General features: G+C 34.5%; 4 protein-coding genes across 4 annotated transcripts; all 4 read right to left on the reverse strand.

The window, feature by feature from the left end:
* Positions 1–6,476: 6,476 nt before the first annotated feature.
* On the reverse strand, positions 6,477–8,238 carry LOC114408590. The gene has a single exon (XM_028371690.1). It carries the CDS (start codon positions 8,006–8,008, stop codon positions 6,746–6,748), a length of 1,263 nt encoding a protein of 420 aa, XP_028227491.1. The 5' UTR covers positions 8,009–8,238; the 3' UTR covers positions 6,477–6,745.
* Positions 8,239–9,663: 1,425 nt separating this feature from the next.
* On the reverse strand, positions 9,664–11,306 carry LOC114408591. Its single transcript, XM_028371691.1, has 2 exons — positions 10,805–11,306; positions 9,664–10,029 (listed from the first exon to the last, which is right to left on the reverse strand). The coding sequence occupies exons 1-2, from the start codon at positions 11,159–11,161 to the stop codon at positions 10,000–10,002; spliced, it is 387 nt and encodes a 128-aa protein (XP_028227492.1). The 5' UTR covers positions 11,162–11,306; the 3' UTR covers positions 9,664–9,999.
* A 2,977-nt stretch (positions 11,307–14,283) lies between these two features.
* LOC114408592 (zinc finger CCCH domain-containing protein 6-like) lies at positions 14,284–17,446 on the reverse strand. Its single transcript, XM_028371692.1, has 4 exons — positions 17,133–17,446; positions 15,826–16,035; positions 15,540–15,664; positions 14,284–15,459 (listed from the first exon to the last, which is right to left on the reverse strand). Exons 1-4 carry the CDS (start codon positions 17,190–17,192, stop codon positions 14,562–14,564), a joined length of 1,293 nt encoding a protein of 430 aa, XP_028227493.1. The 5' UTR covers positions 17,193–17,446; the 3' UTR covers positions 14,284–14,561.
* A 1,323-nt stretch (positions 17,447–18,769) lies between these two features.
* Positions 18,770–24,574, reverse strand: LOC114408593 (protein IQ-DOMAIN 32-like). The gene is made up of 6 exons (XM_028371693.1): positions 24,402–24,574; positions 22,589–22,918; positions 22,281–22,493; positions 21,945–22,028; positions 19,861–21,844; positions 18,770–19,145 (listed from the first exon to the last, which is right to left on the reverse strand). The coding sequence occupies exons 1-6, from the start codon at positions 24,483–24,485 to the stop codon at positions 19,126–19,128; spliced, it is 2,715 nt and encodes a 904-aa protein (XP_028227494.1). The 5' UTR covers positions 24,486–24,574; the 3' UTR covers positions 18,770–19,125.
* Between the last annotated feature and the right edge of the window lie 1,053 nt (positions 24,575–25,627).

The raw sequence follows: 25,627 nt of genomic DNA on the forward strand, positions 1-25,627 counted from the left end.
ATAACAGTGGTAGCATGAGCGGTTAGGGATTCATATTCCCTTATATGTCTCTTCTCAAATAATTTTACCTAGAAATAGAATTCAATACAAGTATATCCATAAAGTTGAAGTGCATATTTCACTAATTATTACTTAAGCCCAATTTCTTGATGTGCCTCTTTGTAATTAAACCTATTATTCTATTCTCATAGTTCCATCAAGATTAATATTAATTCCAAACACTGAATACAGAAACCTAAGATAACTCATATGCATGTATATATCAAAAAGTTATATTCCGAGAGGAACATCCAAATACACATGGCAATCAACCCAGTTCCAGCATAGTACATACACAAGATTCCTCTTCATGCGTATAGCTTAAAATCAACCTATTAATGATTAGTTAGCATGCAAAAAAGCATTAAAAAGAGAGATGATTACTCTGAACCACAATAACCTGCATTAAATTTCAAACATAAACTATCTCAAAATTAAATTCACGTTCATATATAACTTATGCTTTACTCAGTAAAAAAAAAAAAACTCATGCTTTACCACTACTTTGGTACTGCGTAAAAGCAATGGCATGTTTTTTGATGTAGGGTGCTGCTAATAATTATCTGGAAAATTTTCTTTTATTTTTTTATTTTTATCTGTCATGCATGTAAGGTTAAATTGAAGTGTGAGTCTTACAGCGTCCTTGATGGCAGCTTGCACCAAAGGGATGGCAACCTTGCAAATTTCCAAGTATCCCAATCTTCCATCTCAGTTGTTGTGCCAAGTCCAAAAATGTCACTGTAATTACGTATGTGAGTCTTACAAGTCGCAAATTATTATTATGATATGATAGGCAGAAAAAAAAAAAACAGACGAAATCTATGCTCGAATATTGAGTCTCCAGCCGCTGAATTCTGTAAACTTGCACTTATTGTACTAATTTCTTTACAATGAAATCACACTATAAACAAGTTTTCTCCATAAAAATAGCGGAGGCATTGAACATTCTTATGGGATGTTCATTAGAAGGTAATAAAAAAATATTCTAAACATAATTCGTTTTCAAGAATTTATATTACACATATTTTTTTTTCATCTTTATATTTTCATTTAATGAATTGAGAATCTTACATTAAAATAATTTTTACTTTTTTCTTATTCAACCTCATTTATTTAATTAATATTTTTACTTAAATTCTAAAGAATTATAAATATATATCAAAACTTTGATGAGAATACATTCTCAGAAATATTCCCAAAAATATAATCAAAGGTGAAACAAACCGTCGCTTTGTTAAATTTTCAGTACTACACAAGGTAGCAGAAAATCAAGTTCTTTTCTCCATCGGTTTGTACGCCTATTTATTAATAATATATATACCTGGATTCCCTAAATAGTTATATACATTCATTTCTGTATTACACAATTCAACTACCAACCCAGGAACTTGTTGACCGAGATTTGCATGAAAATGTTCATATTTCTACTGATAATATGTCTATCCTAATGCATGTGTAGACACTAGTGCATTTTTATGTAGGTCAGCGTAAGAGACATCTTCTGACAACTGGATGGAGTTTGTAGGCTCAAAAAGGCTTAACCATGGTGATTCTGTTTGTATTATAGGTGTAGTGTATTGCTAGCTAAATGTGCTAGAGTTGTTGTTACATAACTTCATTTTTACTAAATAATGATATGTCAATTGTTATGAGGAATGAGAAATCGCAATTTGTCGTTGGTATCATCAGTCCTTTCTGCTGAAGGTATGCACATTGGTGTGCTTGCTGATGCTAATTGAATCTCATTCACTATTTTCTGCAGTCCATGGTATGCTTAACTTGGTTCTTACCCTCGCATAACCCAAACTAATATATATATATATATACACACACACACACTAATATCATAACAACTTGAGATTTAGTACGATGCTTGAGATAGAAGAATCGGGAAATCGCAGGCAGGGATGTGCAAATTTTTTTTTATATATATAAAAAAATAACATTTGAGCCGAACCAAAACGAAAGGTTTTAATAGGTTCAGTTCCTAATTCAAACATGCAAAGTTCTAAATTGAATTGACCTTGAACAGGTTTTAAAAACCGAACCGATTTCCAAGTGATTTTTAAAACTGAACCTGTTTCAGAGCCAGTCTTCAAAACCCTTTTATATTTGTAAAACCGGTTTTGCATTGCAGCTTATTACACACTGTACTGGTTTGTGGCAGCTTATTACACACTGTACTGTTCAATCCATCATATAGCTGCCCCTGGATGATATTGATGTTTGTCAATGCAAGAGCCATCTAGTAAATAGGGAAGAATTGACAAAGATAAAACCCCCATACGCCAGCGAGGCCTTCTTTTTCATAGATTGGTTGGTCTTTTTCATAGATATGTGCATTCCATGTCATAAAGTCCTCATGTCTTCCCATGAAAGTAGAAATCAGAGGCAAGGAATTAATAGAAACATATATAAGTCTATAGGTCTTTTTATGGTTCATAAGCTGCTATAACAAATAAGATTACTAACAATTGTATCTCTTCCATTATCTTTAATGTTTTGAAGTAAGAAGCATAAGTCCTTTTTTTGACCTTGTTCAACAACTTGAGGGACCTGATGACTAATATTTAAACAAATGACTAATAAAAAATATTATATTCTAAATACTCCTAATTCGATTGGTGATGCAATGTGACAAAGAAGAAAAAAGATAAAAAAAAAGAGATAAAAGTGAATGAACTATTTGTATTTAGTGGGAAAATACTTGTCATTCACTCACTCTCTCTTCTATCTCACACTTTTGCCTAATTTTTTTTTTCTATATCTTTCTTTTTGGTTTTTTTATTGGAAAATATTTGATTGACATCCCATACGATTTCCTACACCTAGACAAAGAAGGAAAAATATAAGTATAATAAGATTTACCATGTGATAAGGAAAAAAAAGATAAAAAAATAAAAAATGTTAATAAAGTGTTTAAAATAAAATATAATTTATGTATCTTTACTCTTTTATTGTCACATTACTTATCACATTTTCTCTAAGGTGGATAAACAACCTTGTTTTATTTAATGAGCGTATCAAAATCATGATCCTCTAACAAATTTTCATCTTCATTCAGTGAGTAGAGAAAATATATTTAGACCCTCAATGTCTTTAAACATCAAGAGACTGAGAGAGAAAAAAACATAAATATAATAAGTAATTAGAGAAAAATAAAAAAAAGTATTGATAAGTTGTTTAAAATAAATAAGTAATGTAATATGATTGATAAATTACCTTATTAAATATGTAATCTTAAATTTAATCTCATTAAAAAATATGTATTGAAAAATATTAACCCTTAAATGTCATTGGCTTTAGGTGGAGATACCAGTTCACATAAAAAAATACCAACTGATAAGCTCCGACCTGGGGTATAGGATTCCCTTTATCCAACAGTAGACGCCCAAATCCAGCCACATCCTGGAGACATCATACTCAAACAGTTTCAGCAGATCAGTGTTAGAATGAAAGCCAATCGCTCTCTGGCAACTGTATGGAAACATTTCAAAAGTGGCTTTGGTAATTAACATGCCAATGAGGACCACCTCTTGAAGATTATTGCAACACTTAGCAATCGCTACCAAACCTTTTTCACCTATACGCTTCCTTCCATCGATGGTACGAAGCTCTCTCAAAAGCTTGCACCCCTCCGCAGCTGCAACAAGTCCTGCGTCAGAATTTCATACCTCGAACATTTTGAAATCGCTTTCACACCAACGACGGTCATTCGGAAGAGTACTTCGAGGTGGAGTTCCACTATACACGGAGCCTGATCCACCAACAGATGAAGAATCTCGTCCCATTAGCCATTGCAACGAACAACCTTCAAGATCGTCAAGTTCTTGGCGCCGATAATAGGATAAAAAATTCAGTCAATTTCAAATAAACGGCTTTCAGTTTCGGCGATGACGGTGCTGCTGTTGTTAATGAACGGTTATTTGGCGAGGAGAGTTGTTCCAGAGCGCGGCAATGATGCATCAATGCATTCAAGCTTAAGCCTTTGTATATTGGAAGGAGAACTTCTTCAAACGAGCCTTGTAGTTCCTGGAGAATGCCTCCAATGCAGCGTCTGTGAGATCGGACTCGAGATTAGGGCAGCGCTGAGAAATGTGGCTAAAAGCATTTTCTTTGGAGACTTCTCAGAGGTTGCATTTCAACAAGGAGAAAATTGATTTCCAAAGGTGTTGGTTGCATCCCCTCTTGTCCACATGGTTTGAACTTCACCGAGGATGATTGGCACACTTTCGTTGATTGTGAAAAAGCAAAGCAATTTTGGTAAGGAGCTGGCCTATGGGCGCATATGGAAAGCACGATCATGGAAGCTAACAGTATCAAAGATTTACTATTCAGCTCTCTCACTCATCTACCAAATGACCTCAAGTGCAAATTTTCAATGATTCTATGGTCCATTTGGAAAAACAGAAATGAGAAGGTTTGGAACAATCTTGATATTTCTCCAGCAACATCAATATCTCTATCCGACCAGTTTTATTCAGAATGGTCTCATGCTAGAAGAAAGAGCAATAACATTCCCTCCCTCCCCGCTCAACAAGTTCACGGAACATGGGAGCCCCCTCCACTGGGATATATCACCTGCAATGTAGCTATCTTTCAAGACATAAATGCTTTTGGTGCAGACTTGTGTATTCGCGGTCATGATATGATGGAAACTTTATTCGACCAAAAACATGCATCTTTAATGGCAAACCAACTCTTTATCAAGCAAAAGGATGGGCACTATTCAAAGCAATTCAATGGATATCCCAACTTGATTTCTACAACGCCATTTTTGAGTCGGATTGCAAATTTGTAGTTGATTCATGTAACAAGCCCCATATAGAAAACACAGATCTTCATGTAATTTTAGCTAAGTGTTGTACTGCATTCTCAAATATTACAAACTCTAGGTTTTAAGAAGAGACAAACAAATTGTTGTTCACACTTTGACACAAGCATCAAGATTTTATGCTTATAATCAAACCTTTTGGTCCTTAGTTTTTAATGAAATATCATAACTGCTGTTTCTCGTAAAAAAAGACTTGTTTAGTAGTCAAAGGATAAGCTAAGACATATAAATAAATTATATCCTATTTTAGTTAGTTTTTGTTACATTAATAAGATATGATAACCTTATTTTATCCAATTAGTTAAAGGTATTTTTTATCATAAGGTAGGTTAGGATAAGATATATGGTGGTTTTAATTTTGATACAAAAAGTAGGATCGTAGGGGTATTTGCAGTATAGTTTGATTCTGTTTTTAGTCAAAAATTATATTAATTAAATCAAACTAATTTTTTATATGTTGATTTTGATTAATTTTATCTTTTTTAATATTTTAAAGTTTATCTTAATATAAATTTTAAGAATATATTTAATTTAACTAACAAAAAAAATTATGGAATGTTAAATCTAGTAACTAATTGAGTCATAATCAAGACTTGAAAAAATGAGTATTATTCTAAGTTATTTTACACACATTAAGAAAAAATAATAAATAAATAAAATAATAATAATTTTATAAAATTAACCTGATGAAAAAGACTAGTAATACTATTAGCCTCAAAAACTAAAAGACATTTGGAGATATTGGTGAAAAAAAACAATTAATATTATACTGAAAAGTCAAATGCAATATTTATTTTGAGATAAAAAAAAAAATTCCCAAATGCAATCTTATTGGTGTATTTAATTTTAAAGAGAGAAATAATATTTGACAGAAATTGCATAAGACCCACAACTTCTACAATGTACTTTAATTCAATAAAATTTCTTTTATTTTTATCCTCTCTATTTTTGTCCTTTTGTCCAAACACATGGAGGGAGTACTACATATGTAGATTCGAAAATTCAAGAGGGTCCCAGCTTGCAATAGTAGTATATTCTATTGGTCAGATATCAACCAAGATGAATTGGTATCGGAGCAAATTAGGTTTGGTGAAAGAGTAACTGAAGTAATAATGATATGAAGTAAATGCTGCAGACAACATTGGCTTTTGAAATTCCAAGTTCATTGTCGTCCTTTTGAATTTCCAATTCTACTAGGTTTGAACCTCCAATACATCCAGTGACCAAAGGCAATCTCCACCGTCAGTTACTTTGAAGAAAGCTTCGTCAAGTCAAGTAAACGAGAAGATGGTTGAATTCAGGACAACGAAGTGAAAGAGGCACAAAGAGAAATTTCACGGAATATCAAACTCCTACTAAAAAGTAGTACTAGTATTGTTGATCATACAGCTCAAGGATTTTGACTAAAAACTCATCAAATGCAAGCCTCGGCATTTAATATTTTCAATAATCTGTCCAACTTACACAGCTAATAATGAATGAGTCATGGCAGTTTAGAAAGGAAAATTCACATTAAAAAATTAAAATCTAAGGACTTATATTAACTTTATAACTTTTTTTTAAAGGCATGTTAACTTCTTTTTTTTTTGGAAAGGGAGGCATGTTAACTTTATAACTAAAAAAATGTAATTCATTTTAGGTTCTCTAACAAGTTGTCTCCTGCGAAATAGTAGCGCTATTAGTAGCCGAATAATATACAAAACATTACTTGAAAAACAGAAATATTCATACACTTATTCCTCTTCACTACTGATGTGATCTGATGATGTTAGAAGCAGTTCATTCATTCACACAAATTGTGTGTGAAGTGAAGCAGATCCAGCAGAAGCAATAGCATTATACTCACATCTTGCCATCATGTTGTTTGAAGCTCTAGACCCTTACAGGCTTCTCAAGCACAGCTGATAAAACAACCTGAGACTTACCTGATCCAAGAATATCAGCCTTCTCTCCCACAACCCACTTCAACTTTTTGTACCCAAATCGTTCAATCAACCTAGTCAACGCCCTCTTCTTCTCTTCATCAACACAATAGAAGTTATCCAGCCAAAACAAACCACCAGCCCGCAAAACACGATCGATATCAAACATCAAAAACTCCAACTTCTCTTCCCTCCCTCCACCATCCAATCCACTCGAAGCCCGAACCAAATCAAACGCATTGTCATAAAACGGGAACCTATGATCCAAGCTCAAGAAAAGAGGGAAAAGTCCTCTTGCAGCAATGAATTCACTGAAGGGAGCATCAACATTCAAAGTGCTAGTAACCACAGTAACATTCCTCTCGGCCATAACAGCAGCAAAGGACCCAGACCCGCCTCCAACATCAAGTCCAATCCGAATTCCACCACTTCCCAATGCCAAAACATCATCAATTAGAAAATCATTCTTACTCCTAGACTTCACAAACCTTTGATTCTCATACCCATTAACCAAATCAAAGCAACCAATGCAATCTCTACTCAACTTCTTACCCTTCAAACACTCAAAATTCTTGCAACCTAAACCACTCCAGTTAACAGTGTTGTTGACTGGAGCTTTCCAAAGCGAGGTGGGAAAAGGGTGAAGAAGACCCACCTTAGAAATTGTTTTAGCAAAGCACCTTCTTCTTGGTAAAGGCTCACACCCTTTTAAAATGAGTTTCTGTGCCACGCTCCAATCATTGGGGCAGGGTCCAAAAGCCTTGTAACTCATGTACTGAGACAACAAGTCCGAGGATTTTTCGCAGGAATGGCCGACGGATGAGACCATTTCGGTGATTCCGGATTTGGAGTCTTTGCCTAGAGGGAGCTGGTGGTGGTGGAGGAAGAGTTTGAGCTCGTTTGCAATGTTGGGTCGAGAAAGGTCGAGGCTTTCGTAGCCGAGAAGGTCTTTTTCTATTTGGGCAAGTTTCTTCTGAGACATATCGATCTCTCGGAGAATGAGGGTGACCTGCTCAGAGATGAGGGAGAAGTTTTTGTCAAGAAGGTGAAGGTGGGAGTGAGGGTCTTTTGGGGAAGAAGAGAAGGCGTAGAGGGCGAAGAGGTTGGTGGTGATGACGGAGAATATCATGAGAATGTTAACTGCGGAGGAACACACTGTTGCTCTTCTGAATCTGGCGGTTCCGTCGCCTATTTTCAGAGACACGGAACCCATTTCTTGCTTGTCTTGGTATCAAATACAAACGGGTGAGTGGAATTTGGAGTGTGGTTCAACCGTTGGGTGAGTAAGGACTCGGGAGGAAGAAGAACGGAACACGAGATTTACGTGTGAAGTGGAAATGGAAAAGAGGAGTTTGAAAGGCGACACGTAGGGGATGTGTGTGTCTCGGTTGCGGTTTTGTGTTATCTTGTAACATGTGAATGTGAGTGCTTAATGTACAGAACACCAACCTCTTCACTGAAGGCGCTTTGTTTTGTTCCTGCCTTCTTTTCTATTAAATCATAAAGTATTCTCTTCAGAGTTAAGACTCATTTATAAAAAGAAAAAAATTAATGGACTCAAATATAAATATATTTTTATTACTTCCTCTCTATTTTTAATGTATAATCTTAAAAATATTTTTTTAATAAATTAAAATTTGTCTCCAATAACTCTTTCCTTTTTTTTTTTAATGAAAGACATTTGATATAAACTTTTTTTAATTAATGCAAAAGTTGATTAGTTTTATTTACATTTGAGTATGAAGGAACTATCCTTTACAACTATTTTAAAATAAAGTCTAGCTTATTATAAATAGCAGTCTCTCTTCTCTCCTATAGCTACGTGCATGATCAAACTACTTACAAATGTGTCAAGTAGAATTCCATGGCCCTGCACGTGGATGAGAGTGTCCTTGTATAACGCCTAGTACTTATTTAGCAGAAAAAAGAGGTCAATAACTAAAAAAACTCCCTCGTGCAATTTTAACAGAGATAAAACATCTACTGAAGTCCAATCTTCACATATTCAGGCAAGAGACCCACGAATCCACTATTCAAAGACCCTGCAGTTAAGTAGCAACTAAGTAGACCCTAGTGGATTGACATACCACCAATGCTTGGTAAAGTTAAATATACTTTAGTTCCTCAAGTATATCTAGTCCACCAATGCAGGTAAACGCAAATCACCAAAAGTTTTCTTCGTAGGGTTAGCAGCGAAACTACCAATCCTGTAGCATGCTCTCCATTGAAATTTGAAATGGGAAAACGTAATAAATGAGAAATCCCAATCCTCCCAAGTTACACAGAACAAACATGAGAAATCCCAAATCCTCCAAAGGAAAATACAAGCAATATATTCTATTTAGAATAAAATCCTATTTTGCTCCATTGAAGATATACATTTTATCATCTTGCATATTCACTTTATCAATACTCAGTTCAACTCTTTACTTTTAACTCCTTTTATCAAGTCTCACACATCATCCAGCTTCGTTATTTTGATGCAGGGATCAAAATATTGAAAATAAAAAATTTGATAAATCAAATTAATAAAAATCACTAATTAAGAACCAAATAGATTACAACTGTATTTTTAAGAACTAAAATAAATTTTGATGTAAAACCAAAGCAATTTGATCGATACTTTAAAAAGTAAAAGTATCATTATCATTCAAAAGGCCTAAATAGGAAGAAGCAGGTTATACAGGCCAGCAGGCCGCTATAAAGTTTTAAAACCAAGAAAACAGTGTAGAAAACAAAGAGTGCACCCCTCATAAAAAATAAAAAATAAAAAAGGAGTGCACCCACCCGCAATATCCACAAAATCAATTTTTGGCTAAAAGAGTTTCGTTCCAAAAATATGATTTTCCCAATCCACCCGTTTAGGAATCAGAGTGTAACACTTAGTGATATCATTTAAAGACTTGAAGTTACAAAGGATACAACATTCACATAGAACATTGCAGGTGTAAACCACTAAGCCAGAAGAAAGCAAAAGTAAGCATGACAAGATTACGGTTTAAAAATTCAGCAATTCAGGGGCATACATTATTATGCAAATCATATATAGTTAAGCATTCAATAATTAAATGCTGAAATACAGCAAGGCATGCAGCACTAACGCAGCAGCGATCAGATGCCATATCTCCCACCAAAAAGAAACAAGAGAAAGGGTGACAAAACCCAGAACAATCCAAAGCTGTTAATAAGCTCAAGAATTTTTAGCTATTGCTTCTTGTCTTCCGCTTTCCTTGGCTGAAAGAGAGGCACAAAAAACTCACAAATTAATTAAAACTGCTATAGCTACAGGCCATATTTCACAAAGCAAATGAGTATTGAAGACGGTTAATTAAAACCAAACTCAGATTCAACATGAAACCATATCACCGAGTTATTGAAACAGAAATTGTAAAACCACACATATAAATTGTAGCAGTACAGGCATAAGTACTAGCTTCATAAAAAAGGAAATCCATCAAACAACACAGACAATGTATTTACTATTCATCTATCTGCATTCTGCAATGCAATTACTATAAAGCGTAGAATTAAGCCTATTGTATCACCCACAAAAATACCACACATTGACTATAGCACAACTCATGAATCCACCAAATTCTCCAATTACTAGACCCTGCAACTTATGATGCACACACCCATCTTCAAAATCATACAAACTTAAATTTAATTCACCAGCATAACAAAACTCTGCACACCATCTTTTTTTTCGTGTGAATCCAAGTTATCCACCACTCAAGAACCAAATTCTAATCTTTCGAGGTCAAGAGATCTATTTAACGGACCGATCTCTCTATACAAATGGTCTTCCATATACACAGACATATATGGTTCAAACTCCTAATCACATGCTTAAGGAACATAGTTATCTGTTAACCATACCGCACTATGTTGGTACTGAACACACCACCTAAATTGTGAAGTATCACATAATCAAAATCAATTAAGCTTTTCAACTTTCAATATTACAGGCAAAACAAATAAAATTGAAAAAGAGAAAATGGAAACGCACTTTGGTAGGGAGTGCGATTTGGGAGAGCTCCTCGTCGGGGATGATAACCGGCCAGGGTTCCCCTGCTTCGCGAAACATCTGCTCCGTCTCGAGGTGCTGACCCTTTTCCAGAATCAAGTTTCTTATGCTCTGAGCCGGCGTCGCCGTCGCGTCGAACACTTCCTCGACGCCGTTAACGAATGTCACCGTTATCTGCGGCGCGCGCTCTTCCCTCACGCGCTTCACGTCCACTTCGCACGTCGGGTTCGACTCCTTCGCCCTCCGTGAATTGCATTGCGCCAGAAACTCTATACACGATGCCGTTCGCGGGTCCAACGCGTTGAACTCGATTTTCACTCTCGACAAGAACTTCAACATTTTCGTGTAATGAACCCAGAAAGCTTAATCAAGATGGTGAAGAAAACGTAAGAAGAGAAACCGACGATGGGTTTAGGGTTTCGTATTTCCAGTTCTCTTTTTTTCACCCCTTCGTTTGTGGGATTTTACTATCTCTAATTAATAATTACTGTGATTAATATTAATATGAAAATTATTTATAGTTGATTTATTTTGTGTTCACTCGCACAGCCGTACTAGATTCTTAATGAGGTTGACACATTTGATCAAAATTTCCACTAATTCTCATTACGATTTGGGTTCAATTCTTAAAATTCCTTTTATTAATAGAAAATATATAAATTTTATTATAAATTCTTACCAAGATTTATATATTTCTTTAACTTTGAAAGAAAAAAAACCATGTCTTTTCATAATTAAACTTTACGTTTTTGTGCTGAATTGTATTATCCCTGACAATGCTCTCATAGTTTTTGAGTGTTTCAACTTCATAAAAAATAAGTTGCACAGAGACAAGGACTGATATCTCTCAAACTCAGTATGTCCAAAACATATGATAGGATTGAATGGTCTCCCCTCCCATAGGTTTCTCCATTATATTAGCTTCCCCTGACATTTCATGGAAGTGATATTGACGTGTGTCAAGATTGTTTCTTTCTTTGTGATGCTTAGTGAAAATTCACAAAAAGAGCTCAAGCCGCAAAGGAAAATTAGAAGGGGATCCTCTTTCCCCTGCCTTTTTATCCTTTGTATGGAGACACTTTCTACTATGATCTCAAAGTGTGTTCAATCAGTAGCTCTTCCTCAAATACATATATTTCCACGAGCACCTACCATCCCAAGAGCAACAATAGAAGAAACCTTCCATTTAGCTAGCATCTTGAGGAAGTATACGGAAGTTTCAAGGCAGAGGATAAACTTCCAGAAGTTAGAACTCTCATTTAGCATAAATGTTCCCACTACCAAGAAAATGAGCTCATAAAACTTCTAAAAGTTAAGGCAATTGAGAGACATGACATCTACCTAGGATTACCCACTGTGGTTGGTAGACTCAAGACTGAAATCTTCAATTTTTGTGAAGGAAATTGTGTGGAAGAAATTAAGGGGGTGTTTGGTTTGGTTGTTTTATGTTTTCATTTTCACTGAAAACAGAAAACGGTGATGAAAATGTGTTTGGTTTGATCTCTGAAAACATTTTCAGTGAAAATGAAAACAGTAAACAACTAGAAAATGAAAACAAAAAATTTTCGTTTTCAGTATTTTCAGTTAAGAACAGAAACCTCATTTTGGTTAAAATGAAATTACGGTGACAATGAATATAGTTTTAAGCAAATCTAAAAATACAAAAAGACAATAAGTCAATATATCATAAATTTTCAGTATTTTTATTTCATGAAAACAGAAAACAAAGAAATCAAACCAAACATGTTTTCAGAATTCAAATCTTTTGAAAATAAAAACAGTTTTCAGAAAATGAAAATAGGAAATGAAAATGCAAACCAAACACACCCTAATGAATTGCAAGGAAAAAAAGCCTATCTCAAGCTGAAAAGGAAGTGCTTATTAAAGTCGTTGTATAGGCTATCCCAACATACATTATGGGATGCTTTCAACTACCAATTTTCATATGTGACCACATAAAGAGCATGACAACAATATTCTATTGCGGGGGGGATCAACAGAAGGTAGGAAAAAGCATCGGATAAATTGGGAAAAGCTCACCAGATCCAACGTGATGGAGGAATTGGTTTCAAAATGACAAAGGCTTTCAATAAAGCTCTTTTGGATTGGTAGTGATGGGGGACCATAAACTTAGAGAATTCTCTTATAGCTAGAGTGATGAGGGCAAAATATTTTCCTAAGACCCACCCCTGGAAACCCAACAAGGATACAACCCCGGTTATGTTTGGAGTAACATCATGTCAACAAAGAAATAGACGAGGCAAGGGGTTTTGGCAAATTGGAAATGACCAACAAGTGAGTGTTTGGAAAGACAAATGGATCCCAGATATTGTAGATAATATGCTACATTATGATCTTAATGAACACAAAATCAATAATAAATTTGTCTTTATTTTTCACTTTACACATTTACTATCTTTAAAAGAGAAATTGAATAACTAAGTCTCATCTACTATCTTAAAATTAGTTTCTAACTTTTAGTTTTGAAATATAATCACTTTTATTAAAATTAGTTTTAAAATATTTGAATGTTAATGTTAACAATGATAGCGACAACAAAGTGTGATGATAACAATAACAATAATAAGATAATGATAAACATTACAGCGATGAGATAGTCACAACAATAATAATAATGACAATGGTGACGATAATGTAAAAAATTACAGTCTAATATAGTGAAAATCTTTTTTTAATGAATAAAAAATCAAATTCACAAATATTTTTCTTGATTTTGAAAAAGAATGTTAAAACTAAATTAAAGACTTGTCAACTTCATTTTAGTCAAACATGTTTTAAAATTTACATTTAATAACCATAAACTTACAATCAACTTAATCAAACCCTAAACTAAAAAATGACAAGAAAACTAACATTTTGTTTTGAAAGTTATATTTTGTACCAATAAGCTAACATAATTATTTTAATAAATTATACCAAAAAATTACATAAATAAGTTTAAAAAAAAGACTTACAACAATCATAAACTATTTTTATAAATTTAAATAAGCTCCAAAAACTCATACTAAAAAGGAAAAGATAATTTAAATCAACGAAAACTAGAGCATACTTTCAATTGCCATATATGCTACGGTGGATCTTGAGCTATCTAAATGTGTACAAGTTTGGTGTGTTAGCGAGAATCAAGGAAGAAAATTACACAAAATATAAACAAAAATGATCTTAGCAGAACACATGAATTGTGCTTTCATGACATTGTTGCTTGCTGCAATGTCTGGTCAGAAAATGGAAATTTCATGCCCACAATGAGCAAACTTCTTGTATTCTTCCCATTATTTTCAATAACAACGTCAAGGAAGAGATTAGATTCTGCACAAAAATGTAAATTATCTTGGCAGAATATAAAGAAGAAAAAAAAAATAATATATATATATATATATATATATATATATATATATATATATATATATATATATATATACACACCATCCAGTTGGTGGTACCTTCAATCAGTCTCCATCTAAAATTACAATCATGAAAATATTGACCAAGAAAAGCAACAATTTTGACAGATTCTCAAACAAGGGAAGAAAATGAAGAGTCTTTCAATAAAAAAATTATACATGTAGCATTTAAAAATATCAGCAAACAAGGCTCGCAATTGCTCATTAAATTAAATGCTAACTTGACCACATCAGACGCATATGATATGGATTTGCATTCAGTCGTCCCCATCAAAATGAACGGCAATCAACAACACCAGCCAATAGAGTTCATTTTAATTGCTAATCTCATGATCCATTTTCATCCTCTTTGAACTTTGTATCCCTGACACAGTATTACCCCGTGGCTGAAATGATGCATCATGCTGGTAGGCACAGTTAGCTCCATTCCGACATCCTCTAGAACTGTTGAAAAAGATACAAGGCTTCATTATCTTTGGTTTTGACACTTTACCTCTATGATTGTAGGAGGTTGTCTCATAGTTTGTTGCTGCCTGAGGAATCTGACGTTTACTGGAGTATGGAAGTGTTTCTTTATGTCCTCCATGTTGTTGAATTAAGCTCTTATAGTAGTTTACATCTCTTGCAGGAGGGACCTCAATGGGAGAAGAAACAATAGCTGAACTCACTGCAGGCCTAGGAGGCCATTGGGTAGTAACAGGTTCCGCCTGACCTCCAATAGGGGGAGTATAGGAAGAAGTAGTTGAAAAAACAACCGATGAAGGTGTAGTGGTTTGTCCTTGAATAGGAATAGGAGGATTTGAAAAAGCCGCCAAGGATGACCCCGCATTATGTACATATTGTGAATTATTAATAGCTCCATAATCTCCAACCAACTTCTCAATCACTTCTGGATTGTTGAGAATATTATTAAGTAATTCATGGTCAACAAAATTTCCATGTTCATTGCTCTTCACAAGGTTAGTTAAAGCAACAGATGCAGCAACAGCTACATCAGATGCAAGACCACAAGCTAACTGCATACTTGTAGCAGAGTTTGAATCCTTCAGAACACCAGAAGCTAATTGAAGAGATTGGGAAACATGAAATGGTTCCAAGGAATACGATAATGTTTCTGCTGCTGCATCTTCATCTTCAACTGGCGTTATTGGTATCAAAGTAGTTTGACCATCAATGCAATGGAACTCTTCAACATCCATTGAAACAGAAGGGCTGCATATAGGGGAAATTCTTATAAGACAAGAGTATTGAAACCAAGAAAAATTATAGTACAATGCAGAGAAGAAACAAACTTTAGAGGAATGGAAGATATGCGAGGATAAATAGCTTCCAGTACTCTCATCTCCCTCTGACATTGATCCTCTGCTTCTTTGCTTTCTTCCCCAGACACTACCCGCCATGTGACATTTAGAACAATCTGGGAGAGGGACAAATTGAATAAGAAAGATGTAATATGAAGACAAACTAATGCATTTCACCACCTTTTTTCTCTTACTTGCGCTTCCAACAATTTTGAAATATAGATAATACTGAAATTTACCGAGGACATTTCTTAATAGGGAACTAAAACAAAACTACCTTTTGAGGAGTAATCCACTTAATAACTGGTATCTGGGATGGCTTAATCTCAAACTGACTTGAAGCATGAGTTCCCTCAAATCCAGGAGGCAGAATGTCATCAGAACCTGCTCCACCTGGACGCAACGACAATGATGTTTTTGCTTGGAGGTTATCTTGAGAATTTAACCCAACCTGTGAAGGAGATTCCTCTGATAAGAATAGCCTAACCTGTTTATTGAAAAAGCATTAGTCTTTTGCCTTTTGGCGCTCTACTAACATTTATTCATAACCAATATTTAGGCAGAATATTCTTCAATGACTAACTATTAATTCTATATACTCAATACAAAATACAGGCCAAGACACATCAAATGATCTTTTTTGTATTGCCTGATGACCTTTTAGCACTTACCAATAGCTTCAAATGAATGAAGTAGCAAGACAACGATCAGGAGTTTCAAGTGCCAAGAGGAAATTAGCACCCAAAGCATTATTGCCAAATAGGTTGTGTGAATTCCTTTGTATTTTGGAACAATACCTTTTCTTTTCTTCTTCTTCCATCATTTACAGCCTATTTTATAGGCATCTTAATTTGTGGCCAGTTAACTTTCATTCAAAACAAGTTAGGAAGAAAGTCCTCCATAATTTATAATTTCAATTAGGGCCATTACTCCCATTGTCAAAACCACACTGTGACTTTCAAAGGTAAAACCCCCAATTCACAGGCAGAACAAACAAAAGGCCCATCAGATTGTAATCAGCTTCAAATGATATTTTTGGTATTGGCTGATGACCTTACCAGTACTTTCAAATGAATGAAGAAGCAAGGCAGCATAGACCTTATCAGGATTTTTAAATGCCTTGAGGAAATTATCGCCCAAAGCACTATTGCCAAATAAATTTCACTTTAGTTCCTTTGTATTTAGGAACAATACTTTTCTCTTCCTTCTTCTTCCATCATTTAAAAGCCTGTATTTTAGGCATTTAATCTATGGTGAGTCAACTTTCATTCAAAACAATTTCAATTAGGGATATTCCTTCCCTTGTCAACATTACACTACATCTGTATTAACTTGGCTTGAAAGGCAAAACCCTCAATTCACAGACAGAACCAGCAGGGACCAATCAGATTGTAATCGGTATTCAAGAAAGGTCGATGATGGAGAATAAAAAAAAAAGACAAGAACACAGAGTGAGGTTAATGGAAGACAAAAGGCATGAATAAAAAAATAAGTAGGGTTCATAAGAGAAGAGATTATTGGACGATAACCATCGGAATGAATCGATCGATTTGGGATTTGGCTACTGAAAGATGATAATTTTACCTGACAAAGATCTAAATCGGAGGCCCATGAAACTTGTTTCAATGTTTGCAATCGGCGCATATTTAGGGTTCAATCGTTTTACGTCTTCAAAATGTGCGAGTATGGAGAAGGAAATATTAAAGATGCCGAAAGGAAGAGAGAGTAAACCCTAGTGAGTGGCACCTATTTATAACTTTAAGAGCCTTGCCCTAACCGTCACGCACACTCGCAAGAACCCCATCTATCTATTGCAGTTCTTCTTCGCTGCTTAGAATCATGTTTCCCAGGTTGCCCTTTTCATAAAGCTCTCATCCCAAAATTATCTATTGTCACTTCACTGTCAAAATCTGACCAAATGACAAGTTGCAATTTCGAATATCCACCCAAAATTATCGCCGTTCACTTTTAATAAATTCATTATTATTAATTTATTATTATATGACATCTGTCTATACGTAATTAAAGATTTTCTCTTCATTTTTATTTTTCAAATCCCCCATCATTGTCTAACTTATATACATTGCACAGTCAAATTCAATATATAAATTTTATAATCATAATTATTTAAAAAGAAAATAATTATCATATCATACATTTTAAATAAATATATGTTAAATAATTTTAATAAAAAAATTTTACAAAATAATATTAAATATATAAGTTTAATCATTGTCAATATAATAAATCAAAATAATTAAAACTTAATAATAATTTTATTTCTTGTGATTTCATTCAGTGATGACAATAAAATGTGAAAAATCTAAAATAGAATTTGTAATTTATTTTTTTACAAATTATATTTTATTTATGTTGTTTCTTTGTAATTGAACATTTTTTTCCAAACTGTTAGATTAAAATTAGATTATTTAATTTATTGTAAAATTGTATTATTTGTTTCCAAACATATTTTACGCATCATTATCATCAAGTAATTAAGATTAAATTTTAAGATTAAATTTGTTATGATAGATTAAATTTGTTAACATTAATCTTTTTTAAATGTTAGAGAATCTATTATAGGAGTCATTTAATGGGTTGCTTAACACACAAAAAAATATTATTTTGATGTGTCATTTATGATTTGAAGTGCTTAAATAAGAAATTATTATTTATGAGTTTTTTAACTTTATATTTAATATAAGAAAGAGAAATAAAATATTTGTGAGTTAAACTTGTTAATATAAATATCCAATAGACAAAATTAATTAAATTACTTAAAATTAAAGTGACATAAATTAAATTATTTATATCAACATCTTTGAAGATGCATATTTATTGAAAAACAAATTATTTATCTTATTTAAATGAATTTTTACACAATTTTAATAAGTTATAAAGAATATCACATTAAACCTTAAAATGTGCATTATATTATATAAATAAATTAGATTTTACTTTTATAAAACACAACACCTATTTTTATCTCTATTTTGGTATTAAAAAAATATTACAAATTAAACTTTTAAACAGACTTGTAAACCAACAGGCTCAGACCTATTTTCACCCCTATTCACATCTATAGAGGATAGTGGTCCAAAATAATCAGACCTATTTTCACCCCTATTCACATCTATAGAGGATAGTGGTCCAAAATAATCAGAAAGATGCTATTCAACGTATTGCAGTAATGATGGGCAATGACTATTAAAATCCTGCAGTTGTCAAAATTCAAGCAAAATATATTTAACATTAAAATATCTCATACGCAGTCGTAGTCTGAACTCTGAAACTTACAGATCGCGTGCGCCTTACATGTATGGCACAATAATAACCATGAGCAGAGCAACAATGTACATATATAAGCCTCACTCACTTTTACATATTCATGTTCCCAACCGTCACAACCAAACTGAGCACCTTCAAATTTGGGGAAGCAGAAAAGGGAGGCAAAGAATACAGAGTCAAGAAATATAAAAAGAGGGAGAAAAAAAAGCATATAAAACGGAGCAGCTATGCTTCAAAGAGAATTAAAAAATGAAATCGTAGAAGCTTGTCGGCACACTTCGCCCTCAATTCACCTCAGCCATTTTCTCTCTGGAAGAAGCAGAAATCAAGTGGTAAGTAACACAAATTACAAAGCAGAACTTTTTTCTTTTTCGGCACAAGAGATCAAACAAACACAATCATACATTACAAATATCTTAAAGGTAAGAGCAACATTGATATATTGGCAAATATGCTGGTCTAAGAAGAAAGTGATAATCAAGTAGGCAAATATTAATGCTCAAAGGACAAAAAACAAATGCACACAAAATATCTTGCCATTAAAAGGTTTGCAACATTTTTTCATTAACAAGGAAGATCTGCCTCCTTGCACTTGAGCCTCAAAAAGTGGCATTTCCAACATTATTTTTAAGAACACACCCCGAAAACAAACTGATGAAAAAATGCCATTAACATTCTAGCTCCTCTCCAGCCCCAAACAACCACGATGATCAGAAACACAAAATTTAATATAATCATTAACTTTTGGCATACTAAATCCCAGACATAATCTGTAAACGTAGTATGGATTCTTGTAATGAACACAGCCCTGATTAATCAAAGGTTATACCCACACAAAAAAAAAAAATCCACCACTGTTATGTTAAACAGTCAAACTATTCAATGAAAACAAAATTGAGGCTCCTTTTAGAACATGGCCCACAACAGAGTTAATGTCAGGGGAAAAAAAAAAGGTACTCAAGCTCCACCACGCATAATACTTCCAAATCCTATCAAAGAAGATTCTTTATACTTTAGAAATTACCTTGAGGAGGATGTACATTGTTTCCTTTTGCACTCTGCTGTGCCTTAGATGTTGATCGTTGGATGCGTGGAGAAACTTGCCTACCAGTGGCACCAGGTAAGGAATGTCTCTTCTTAACTTCGATATCTCCTTCATGTACATCTGGACTTGATCTTGGAGAGTTATTTGCATTAACCTTGGCCCTAGCAGATTCTGTAGCTTGCATGAAATGGGGTAGAGAATTGTTGTTAGTACTATTATCTCTAGATTCTTGATCAATGTTATCAGGCTTTACTGAGCCAAAGGAATTGCGCCTCTTTCCATTCTGCTGATCTTTAGGCAGTTGCTCCCTACTGTCTTTCGAGCCTGAATCATGATTTGGATTTGTAGGTGATTTGTTACTCAATGATAGGCTCCGACGTTTATTGCCAGATCTAGTCTTGTTGATAGTGCTATCTTTAGGTTTCACAGACACTTCACTTGAAGGCGTTCCTTGTGATTCAGGGACAGTTAAATGGCTTCTAGGTGAAGCTTCTGGAGATGATCTTAAATCTTGCAGAACAGACTCTGGCAGCTCTCTCTGCAGGTCAGGTGCATTTTTCTCAGTCTTAATAGCAGGCTCTTCAGAGTCCACAGCTACCACTGAGTGACCCAAATTGGCACTAATGTCATCAACAATCTCTGACTTATCCAAAACAGAAGTAGCTAGGTTAGAAGCTGGGATGACACGTGAAACATTGTCATTGGCCTCATCATCATGGTTTATAGTGTTCTCAAGATTACCAATCCCTTCCATTAAATCTTTGGCATCTCGTTCATTTTCCATAGCGCCAGGCTCTGATATGTCAGGTGAATCAAGAGTGGAAGAAATAGAGAGTTCAGTGCCACATTCAGAACCAGCAAACCTAGAAAGATAAGCAGCAGGATTTTCAAATGCAAACTCTTTTGATCTATATGCAGTATCATTGCCAACAGAAGAGGTGTCTCCTTGTGATTCAACAGCTGAATCTTGGTAGGACAAACTGCTTGTCCTACCTGAATTTTCTATTGAGCTCAGCTCTTCGAATTTTGACTGTGCAGCAATAAATGCAGGATTACTGACCTTTCTTGAACCATTTACAGGTTTCTTTCCTTCAGCCTCTAGTTGGTCTGAGGCAAATCTTTTCATGGATTGTTTGCCCTGCTCACCATCAATTTCAGGCTTCTGATTAAAAGAGTTAAGCTCTGATGGTGGGGCAGTTTCAGGTCCCTTATGAAGAGAGTTATGCTCTAATGGTGGGGCAATGTCAGTCCCCTTCTGAAGAGAATTATGCTCTGATGGTGGGGCAATGTCAGTCCCCTTCTGAAGAGAATTATGCTCTGATGGTGGGGCAATGTCAGTCCCCTTCTGAAGAGAATTATGCTCTGATGGTGGGGCAATGTCAGTCCCCTTCTGAAGAGAATTATGCTCTGATGGTGGGGCAATTTCAGGCCCCTTATGAACAGAATTAAGCTCTGATGGTGGGGCAATTTCAGGCCCCTTATGAATAGAATTAAGCTCTGATGGGGCACTTGCATCTGATGCTGATTTTTCGTTTTGGAAGGAATCAGCATCGTCTGAGGCAACTTTGGCATCATATGCAATTTTTTCTTCAGGAGGAACCTGTACCAAGTCATCTTTTACAATAGATGATGTGGAGTAGCTTGCTTGAAACTCAAAGTCATCAGCATCACAAGTAATCAACTTTTCTTCATCCTCAGATGGCAGAAGTGAATCTTCAACAGTGAGCTTCGAGTCAACTGCTTGGGGAAAAGGTTCAGATGGAATACCCATTTCGAATTGAAACATGGGAGTGCTATCTTTGCTTTCCCTTGATTGCTCTATCAGAGAACTAATTTCTTTGCACTCTGCAATATCTTTTGATGATACTGACATCCACCTTTCCAACCATTTCCAAGCAGAATCGGATTTAGAAGGATCACACTTGAAATGGATAGGTTTGTTCTTTGGTGTTGATTCCAACAGCTTGAATGTATAAAAAAGATGGGAGGGGTTTAGTGGGAAAATAAATATATAAATATAGGAACTTCAAAGTGGGTAACAAAAATATCAATTTTCACCATACCTGACTAGCAAACCTATTATTGCTAAGCAGCTTCTCAATGGAAGTGTAATTCACATTTGATTTGGTCATGAGATTTTCATTTCCCTAAACCAAGGTAAAAATAAATGGTCACACTTAGTGCAAGTTTTCCAGCATATCAATTGACCATGCTATACATCATATGATGCTCTTCGCAATTAAAATATATAATGAGCATCAACTATTAAACAATGAAACACAGATCCTATGCTCTCGATTTCTAGTAGTCATATCAAATGCTCAATGTATTGAGGAGAGAAAATTCTAAAGACACAGAGGGCAAAGCATCTACTAATCAGTAATTTCAAATAACAATACCAAAGCTTCTGAGGAATCCCTTTTGCCATCCTTTTGATTTAAATGGTTTTCCAGACATGACTGCCGAGCACGACGAGCTCGCACAAGGATCTGCATTTTGATGATGGCTTGAACACAACGCAGGGTTCCTACAGCATGTCTCCGGACCAAGTGCCCACGAACAGCAGCTTGCAATTTCACTACTTTCTTAAGCTGTAGTAGTTCTCTATGAGCCTGAAAGAAACAAGAATAAAACACACAAAAAAGAAGTTACGGTTGGTCCTTCTTGCAAGGTTCTGGATTAGCAAACTTTCAAAAGGTAAACATACCAATAACCCTCTAATAGCAGCCTGGATGATGATGACCTCAGACTCTGGTGGATTCACATCCACCTTCTCCTCAGTTTCAATGACATTTGTTTCTTCTATTTGTGAGCTTTCAAAGGAAGATAACTGGGGCTTCTCATCAGAGCAATTTGTTGTGTAAATCTTCTCAACAACATTAGGTTCAGGAAGTGGTTGAAAATTAAAATTATTACATTCTGAACTTTCCTTATTTGCAGAAGATGGGGCCTCTGCTATCACAGTATTGCTAAGCACACGATGCCTTGCAGACTTCTTGCGGAAACTCCATCCGCGTTTATCATTAGATTCCTTGATCTGGAATAATATTTAAAATAAATGTGTGAAAAACAAACTTCAAGCCATATATGCATGCACACTAGCAAGGATACATAACCTCAGTTTCTCCTTACTGCTAGCTAGAAAGTAGAAACTAGAAATGATGAATATAAATATATTTGGACCAGACATCCTCCACAAGATAATTTAGGAGAGTGTGCTCATTCCAGCATGAATGTCATGCAAGAAGCCAGGATTTTGCCGATTAAAAAAATGCAAGAAGCCAGGAAGGGTGATTCTATTGCTAGTTTCATTAAGCACAAATGCTACTTCCTACATTTATTTATTAGTATTAAAAGAGATTCGGTAAGATGATGATTACATTCCAGGCTTTGATTTCAAACAGTACAATAAAAAAAACCTGCTTACAGGATGGGATTGCTGATTCTAAGCAAGCTAGAATGAGTATATATAATTTTTTTCTCTAATACATGTTTGTTCAAAAATTAAATGCTGCTTCAATCCTAAAAGATCCATCTCATTCATAATGCAGCAAAGCATTAACTCTTCCAATTTTTGCAAAAGAAAAACTCTGCTCGTGAACATGCTTTCACAGTATTCTCTTCAAATCCAGCTTTAATTAGTTATACAATGGAATTGTAAAAAATTAATTAAAACCAAAGAGAAGTTTCAGACAATTTTTCCACATGACACATATAATAACTCATTACAGACGACAGGAGACAAATGTTCAATGGACTAAATAAAAAATAAAAAAATCATAGATGAATTATGTTTCAAGGATCAAATGATTGACGCTTCTAAGACTTGCAATAATTATTCATAATGCCAATTGCTAAAGTCATTTTGATGAATCTTTCACTCGTTGAATGAAATTTACTAGAAAGCATTGTGCAACTATTTGAATGTACATATGCAATGCGTACACTTTATCCAATGAAAGCAAAGTGGGCCTAGAAGCATAGATCTAAGGATCAAGTTGTTTCTAACTTCATATCATCAACGCCAAATTCCATAATCTTAATGAATTTCCTATACCCCAGATTTAAAAAAATCAGCTAATGCCTACAATTTCGGGATCGTGGTCATGCATTGGCAATGTAATTCAAATTTCGATATTGTGGAAAACGAAGTTAAAAACAAGTGAACACAATAATTATCAACAGATAGCGTGAACAGTTCCCTAACATCCGTCGGTAATCATGAAACTAAGCATCACGAGAAGGACACACACAAAAAAAATGATGGAAAAACCCGCATCACACTCATATTCTAAAGTTTTTTAAGCTATCCAAAAAAAATTAAAAAACGGAATCACTGAAATCCAACACGAAGCTACTGAATCATCAATGCAGTAAGCAGAAGAGAGCCCTAGCCCGTTAATTTGACAAGAAGAAGACAAACTACCTCGGATCACACATGCAGACACACACATCAGAGGTTGCCAAACATAGTAAGAGTGTGTTAAAGTCAATTGAAGCATTGAGTTGAGATAGGTTACCTCAGATACTTGGTGGTAATCGTCCTTCTCAGCCGCATCACCACCGCAAGTGATTAGTTTGAAGCAGGAGGTAGATTTCCCCATGGTTCGCTCTCTCTCAGTTCTTCTCTTTCTCCAAAAGAAACAAAACAAGACCACCTTTGCGGTTGGTTATTTATTGGAAATTGGAAAATAGAAACAAAGGTAGGCTTAAAATATATACGGACCTCAACCCTCCTTAAATCTGCCTTATTGATTTTGCCTTGGAGTCCGCGTTCCGTTTGCATCAGTTCATCTCCCTTGCCAAAAAAATAAATAACATAAGACGCTGTCACATTTTGAATTTTCTTTTATTTTTTATGCTGTGACCATTATGCATTTTTCAATTCTAAAAATACTGTTTTCAATCCTACTCCAACTGGATACAATTATAAATTTTTGTTTCAAATATTTGCAATTACAGATTTAAACTGAAATTATTTTATGTGAATTAATCAATTAATCTATGTGTTTGATAGTCTTCTAAAAATACTTTAAATTATTAACAAATAAAGAATAAATAATTCATACATTAACAATATAAATGTGGTATCACATCTAGAATACATGCATATAATTTTGTGGTATCACATCTTAAATGGGTAAACATTTTTTATTGACTAGTGTATATCTACATCTCAAAGTAAACACAAATTATTTTGTGGTATCACATCTTAAATGGGTAAACATTTTTTATTGACTAGTGTATATCTACATCTCAAAGTAAACACAAATTATTTTGTGGGGTGACATCCTTTTTATATTTCGGAGCATAATGAGCACACGCAACCCCGTTTTGGAAAGTATATGTATCTATCCACTCGTCGCTTTGAAATTTTAATATGTCGAGGACATTGCAACAGACTCGCGAGAATTTTCTTCTTCGTGAGGACGATTTTGCTTTTCAGTTTTTTTTTTTTTTTTTAATTTAATGGCACTAGGACCATTTAGCATTTTGCAATACGGTTAGAATAAAATTCCCCTTGGCTTATACTAAAGTAATTCCCTCCATTCTTTTCATTTTTTTATTTTAAAGTAATTGTGGATTCTTACTATTGACTTTTTTTCTTCCGTATAGAATAAGGGTTTTTAAATTTTAATAGAAGCCACCCTCATGAAATTCTTCTTGGTTTCACGCTAAAGCACCTAAATTCTTGATTGCTATTTGTAAAATGTCTGGATTGTTAGTTTCTAAGATACTCATTCGA

The sequence above is a fragment of the Glycine soja genome, chromosome 4 (assembly GCF_004193775.1).
Source record: "Glycine soja cultivar W05 chromosome 4, ASM419377v2, whole genome shotgun sequence".
Taxonomy (NCBI): Eukaryota; Viridiplantae; Streptophyta; class Magnoliopsida; order Fabales; family Fabaceae; genus Glycine; species Glycine soja.